Source organism: Gossypium arboreum, chromosome 11 (assembly GCF_025698485.1).
Source record: "Gossypium arboreum isolate Shixiya-1 chromosome 11, ASM2569848v2, whole genome shotgun sequence".
Classification (NCBI taxonomy): Eukaryota; Viridiplantae; Streptophyta; class Magnoliopsida; order Malvales; family Malvaceae; genus Gossypium; species Gossypium arboreum.
Genome location: NC_069080.1, coordinates 43181163 through 43188019, shown reverse-complemented (window position 1 = coordinate 43188019; position 6857 = coordinate 43181163). Strand labels below are relative to the sequence as shown.

General features: G+C 29.0%; 1 protein-coding gene across 1 annotated transcript; it reads right to left on the bottom strand.

The window, feature by feature from the left end:
- Positions 1-4911: 4911 nt before the first annotated feature.
- On the bottom strand, positions 4912-6547 carry LOC108472564 (homeobox-leucine zipper protein HAT22-like). Its single transcript, XM_017774110.2, has 3 exons — positions 5887-6547; positions 5683-5762; positions 4912-5532 (listed from the first exon to the last, which is right to left on the bottom strand). The coding sequence occupies exons 1-3, from the start codon at positions 6367-6369 to the stop codon at positions 5250-5252; spliced, it is 846 nt and encodes a 281-aa protein (XP_017629599.1). The 5' UTR covers positions 6370-6547; the 3' UTR covers positions 4912-5249.
- Positions 6548-6857: the final 310 nt, after the last annotated feature.

Here is a 6857-nt window from a genome sequence, read left to right as displayed (position 1 = left end):
TATTGATTAGAAATTTTCATTCTAATTAAAGAATCAACATTTAATTTTTTTATATGTATTTGATAATTATAATAAACTTTCACTTAATTCAAAATTTTTAAACAAAAAAATGTTGAATAAATTAAAGTATTGTTTGATAAACTGGAAATTTATATACTAAAAAAAGTAAGTGTTGAAAAGTTAAGTATTGAAATTTTAAATACGAAATCTTAAGTTATAAAAATTTGTATGATATATTACTTAGAATTGAATATAATTAGATTGTTTCATAAATATAAATTTTATGAAAAAAATCTATTTTACATTTTATCCTCTCTTTTTTAACATTTCACCTTATTTTAAACAAAACTAAATTTTAAACATTAATTTTTAAAAGATAATATAATGTTAAAATAAATAAAATTAAATTAACTAATTAAAACATTATTCATTAAGTGATAAATAACTCTTATCTACTTATTATTTTCCACACTTCTTTTTATAAAAAAATCTATTAAATTATTTTTATTTTTAATTATCAAATGTTAGTAAAAAAATTAAATGATTAATTTTCAATTGATTCAATTTTTGAATGATCTATAAAGAATGTCTAAGTTGATTTTATTTAAAAAAAACAATATTCCAAATAAAGTATCTCTTTACTTATGTTAAATAATAAACCATTCAAATTAATCTATTTAATTTTTATTCAAAACGATGCAAAATAATATAGGATAAATTGCATTATTAGTCACTAAATTATGGGTAAGTTTTTATTTTGGTTAACAAACTATTTAAAATTTCCATTTAAGTCATTAAACTATTCAAAAGTTTTTATTAAAGTCATTAGGTTAATTTTTTTTTTTAAAGTTTCGCCAGCAAAGTCTAAGTGATTATTCGACGATCGGTATGGTGGATCAATGCCCATCGACGAGTAGAAGAACATACCTTAAATTCAAGTTGATTTGTTAGTTAGTGTCAGAGATTGGAGAAAAAAAATGTTTAGATTTTTATCCGTAGATTTGTGACGTCCAAAGTTGTTTCATGAAAAAATAATTTGAACTGTAAAAGAGAAGGGAAAATAGAGCTTTCGATTGGTATGGGCAATGCAAATAGAGAAAGTCTATAACATTAATTTTAACAACCCAATGACTTAAATGAAAACTTTTAATAGTTTAGTGACAAAAAGAAAATTTTTATATTTAGTATCATAAAAGAAAAATATTTAGTAATTAATTTTATTAACATAATAAAAGTCCCTAAAGAATAGCTTATTGATATATCAACATCAAAGTATTATCTTGTTAAAGTAGAGAAAAAAAGTAATAATCATTTTGGTTTAAGTTACAACTAATTATGAATTATATGGATAAATTTAATGGAATCAATTATTACAAGAATTGAAGTTAGCAATTAATCTAAATCAAATTGACTAACTAACCAAAACAAATCCACCCATAAATTATACATAATAACTCAGAATTTGAGTGTCTCAAATAAAATTTGTTAGATAAAAAGATATGAAAAGTCATAAAATGATATAATTTTAAACCTACCCAAATTATAATTATAAATAATGAAGTTGAAAATGGTTAGATAGAAAAGCAAATCAAAACCCATTGAAGAAAGGCAACAAATCACGTGTTGTTGATATCATTGAGGTTTGATATCCTTAGTAGGGCATCAAATCATCATTTCATTAACCTCCTTTTGACTTTATTCAAACCACAATCTTTGTACTCCATAATTAGTAGGAATTGAACTCAGTTAATTTTGCATATCAACTCATTTTAGGCCTTCAATTATTAATTCTTTAGGTCGGCTCTTCCCCCCAATAATTTCAAAGGCTTCATGGTAAATATTTATATCCTAAGTTAATTCCTGACCTAATCAAAATAAAAACCAACTACCAAGTCGGTTTATGGTTAAAGTCCTAGTATTATATTATACTTTATCAAAAGTCCAACCCAAGTCCAAAAGGCTACACAATTCATCATTTGACACCCCATTTCTTTTCTCCAAATCAAAATCGACCAAACTAAATATAAATAATTTGATCTTGACAATCCCTTCTTTTTATATAATAAAAATGGCTTATCATTGGTTCAGGCAGCAAATAGCAATCAAGCTATCCATAATTGGAGGAGGCGTCATTTAAAGACAAAACAACTCATGCTCATATGTTTTTTTTTTTTTATATTATTATGCTGTGTTGTTTCAATATAACCTTGTTTTCATTAAAAACCAGCTTAGTTGCTATCAAACCTTAATTGACGAAAAAAGAATACAAAATAAATAATGCAAAGATCTGTCCGATAATGCCATATCCAACTTTTGGTATTAAGAAAACCCCTCCATGGACCGACAAATTAGCCAACATACGACACATGTCAAATGATGTTTTTTTTAGCTATACTTACGTTGGCACACACGTAAGGCTAAATCTCTAATCATGTAAAAGGATGAGATTAATTGATTAATTTTGAATCGTGAAAGTTTTTTTTTTTTTTTTAAATTAAATTAAAGGAGATATGTCAACTTTTCCGCACTCTAGAACTTGCTATTTCTCCCCTTGATTTTTTATTTTTTTTTAAAATTACCCAGATAAGAAATCAACTGTTCTTCTTCAAATGAATCATTATTTTTACTTTTTAAGTTGAAAATTAGAGGTTTGAAGAGTTCATATAATGAGGATGGCAATGGTAAAATATCGGTGATGGAAGCGATGATATATGATGATGATCGTGCGAGAGAATGAGCAGTTTCCTGGAAACTCCCTCTTTTTTCCAGGAAAGTGGTCTCATAATTTTACTGGTCCTTACCATAATTTTCATGCCATCAATTATAATACTGTGTACGTATATATTCGAAGATAGTGAGTTCATGAGTACGTATGTATATTTCAATCCATGTCCTAAGAATATATTCGAAATTATTTTTAAAATTAATTTCACTTCCAATAATTTTTAGAATATATAAAAAAAAATCTCAAAATTAAGGCATCGAAGCTACTAGTACTTTTTAAAGAGAAATTTCTCATCATTCATGTATTGTAACTGTCGACACCAATCACGATAGCGTGCATATAACGACTACATGCATGCATTACTTGCAAAGTTGCGAGAACCCATCCCATGAAACTGTCTCACTTGACTTATTGATGAAAAATAAAACCTTGGAGTTTAATTCAATGTTGAACCATCATTTTTTTTCTAAATTACAAATACAAATAATGAGTGAAATTCAAGTTTAAAGTCGTCAAAATTTTCATGGTTTCGACATTATCATTAAACCAAAATACCAAATGTTTAATAAAAATGAAAATGAGGAACACTTTTTGATGATTAAATGAGAAGTGGAATATGTAACTTTTGGGATGAGTTTTTGGAATTTAAATCAAAGGGGAATTTGAGAATTTAAGGGAAGGAGAAGTTTAGGGAAAAAGAGGGTCCCATCTAATAGAATTATAGAAGGTCGTCTGTCTGACCTCCATTGAAAATTCTCTATAATTAATTTTGTGAAGAAAAAAAAAATAAAAGAGCAGAAGTGAGCCATTGGGACATCACGTGGGATATGACCTACCAGGTCCCTTAAAGAAAGAGCATCTGACCAAGCCCATCCATTTTTCCCTTCTCAACCTTTTTTTTTTCTTTTTTATATTTCCTTAAATATGGTTTTATTTTATTATATTTTGAAAATATATACCTCTTTATTTAATTTTTTCTACTAAATGTTGTAAAATTATATTTTTAAAATATTATTTAACAATTGAATTATAAATAAAATGATAAAGTAAACATAAATAAATTATTTTAGATTCAATTATTAAATATTTCACTTTTAAAATTAATATTTTGATCGAATTAGTATCGTAACACAATTCAATCTCACGCATTATATAAGTATAGATTAAAAACGTATGAAATAGTTCTACTTTTTTATATCTTTTTCTTAGTGGATATTTCAAGTGAAATCATCCACTCTTTCCTTTCTCTACACGCCTCTCACCACCCATTTCTTTTTAGTACTATTTTCCTTTGCACACTATTGCTTTCTAATTTTTATCTTATAAATAATATAGGTGTAACCATATTAGTATATATTAGATTATGACCTATTTATTATATGAATGAAAATAATTATTTAATAAATTTATAAAAATATTGATATAAATATTAAATATATCTTTAGTTAAAATGATAAAATTGAGAGGTTAAAATTTATAATATATTTTCTAGATTTTATATAAAAATATAAAATATCCCGTCAAATAATATTTGTTCCTTTATAATTTTTAATAAATTTACAATTAAGTTGAGGCTAAATGAAAAAAATACTAACTCAATTAAAATATTAAATATTAATGAAAGTAATATAGGACCAAAATTGAAGAAGGAAAAAAAAAAAAGGAAAATTTCTGATAAACTGAAGGCGACTGAAATTAGAGACATATACACGTGAGCTAACCTCCAACACCACCACACCCTTTTCCTCTCTCACTTAATCATAACCTCCAACTGATTTATCATTATCCCAATTTCTTCTTCATTTGAGACACCCAAAAAGGTGGACACTCTTCCACCATGTAAGTGGGATGACCCATTTCTCCCATACATACATTCCACTATTTTATATACTACTAACTCTTCATTACATTAAACGTATATATACATGCATAGATATTTTATTCATTTATCCTAACAAATTTCTTTTTAATTAAAACTCAAATTCTTGGAAAGTATTTGTGGATAAATGTGTAATGATTACAAGTTTTCATGTTGTCTAGCTATTATGTTCAACAAGATTTTCCAAACCTTTTGCATTTCGAAAAGCTTGAAAAGTAACTCAATATGAACACAAAGGCAACTTTATACTTTTTTCTCTCTAAGCAGTCAAAATAATTAGAAGTAAAACACAAGGATCAAAGCAGTGTTTCCATGAGATAAATCGTAATCTTTATTCATTCCATATTATCAAAGCAATGGAAACAAGTAGTGTATCATTAAAAGATGGAACAAAAGAATGAATAATAAAAGATAGATATACTAGTATATCTTAATTTCTAATGAATATTTACAAAAAACATTTAAAGATGGATGAGGAGATTGATCAGTAATTTTTACTATTGGTTTTCTACAAATTAATTTATAGTCCACACTAATTTTGATTTACTACAAGCCCTTAACCAAAAAATAGAGGGGTTATGGGGAGGGTCTATTCTCGTCCTTTCTTTGGCTACTGATTTTAAGTTGTAATTAACGAACTTGGAATCAACATGCTGCAGAAGGATTGGTGAAGCGATTATAGAAATGAGGCTTTGAAGGCAATACTGAAAATGGGTTCTTGGAACTGCCATCGCTAACACCGCCGATTCTTTCACAAGATGGACACATGGTGAGAGTAGCCGCTGGCATGTGCATGTAAAAGGGTTGAGCCAGTTTCAGTGCCTTGAGTTCTTGTAGCTCCTTTTGCAGTCTCCTATTTTCATCTGTTAGTGTCTCACAACACTTCTTCAAGAATTCACAATCTACCTCAGTTTGCTTAAGCTTGGTCCTGTCAATCACAGAAACCATAATTTTTTTTGTAAGTAACATTGAAGCCAGGCCAGTTGCTTTTAAGCACTTGTCCTTTGGTGTACATAGAAGCCTTTCTCTTTTCGTTTGCCTTTTGGTATAGAGATAAACAGAAGAATGATCAATTTACCTGGCTCTCCTGTTCTGGAACCATACTTCAACCTGTCTAGGCCTCAGGTTTAATTGCTTTGCTAAAGCTTGCTTTTGCTTCTGTTAGCATAAAATATAAGAACAAAAAAAAAAAAAAGAGATTTGATTAATACACATAATCAAGCTGTTAGTGATGATGATCAATATCAGATAAAGAGAATTGGAGAGCGATGAGAGAGCATACAGGATTTAAAGTGCTATGCTGTTTGAAGCTTTCCTCGAGCAAAGCAGATTGGTCTTTGGTGAGCCTGAGTTTCTTTCTAGCATTAACACCGTCTTCATCTTCTTCACTAACTCTGGAGGAATTCTTCTCTACCTCCACTTCTTCGCAGCTAAGGTCTCTTTCCCTTTTCACCCTACCACTAGAAAACGAAGAAACAGCACTATGGGGAGAAGCCTGACGGTACAAATCACCGGAGCCAGGCTCTTCATGGTTGTGAAGATAACCACCTCCTTTGTTCACATCAATCTTTTTGTTATTATCATTAACTATGTATATCTGACCGGATAACCCCAACGTCAGCGATGGCTCGAAACTTGCTGCTGCCATGGACATAGATGATTTCTTGGGAGTTTGATTGTTGTTGGCCTTGGATGGAGTTTCCAGGGTTGATGAAAAGCCTAACCCAAGAACAAGGCCTGTATTACATGCATCATCAATACCCATCAAGCTGAAATTTTGTTTACACAAGTGGTTTTTTTGGGGGGGTTAGAAGGGATGAAGGAAAGAGAGGGAGAGGGAGTGGATTGAAAGATAACGAGGGTGCAAAAGGGTCTTAAGAAGGGAAGAGAATGAGTAAGACTTTTTAGAGGGAGAGAGAGGTGTGGGTTGGGGTAGCTATGATTATTAATCAAAGGAAATGAATTGACTATTTTATATTTTAGGTATAAAAAGTCCATAATAAAAATCAATAAATTATACTAATCTTGAATTTATTAAAATATTAAATACTATTTAAGAGAAAAAAAGATTACATTAATGAAGGGAATTAAATTCTTTAGCGTTTACCATCCAACCCCACTCCAATTATCCCAGTATACCAAACAAACAAAGGCAATTTCCTCTCTTTTTCTATGTTATGAAATCCCACAATTCACATTGTAACTGGAATCACATCAAGAGAATGATTCGTCAGCACTTAGGCCACCTCTTTA

Excerpts from the sequence above, each read along its gene's own strand:
- LOC108472564 (XM_017774110.2), bottom strand. The coding sequence starts at position 6,369 with ATGGGTATTGATGATGCATGTAATACAGGCCTTGTTCTTGGGTTAGGC. Across the intron at positions 5,763-5,886 it reads AGCATAGCACTTTAAATCCT|AAGCAAAAGCAAGCTTTAGC; the intron begins GTATGCTCTCTC and ends TTATGCTAACAG. Across the intron at positions 5,533-5,682 it reads TTCCAGAACAGGAGAGCCAG|GACCAAGCTTAAGCAAACTG; the intron begins GTAAATTGATCA and ends TGTGATTGACAG.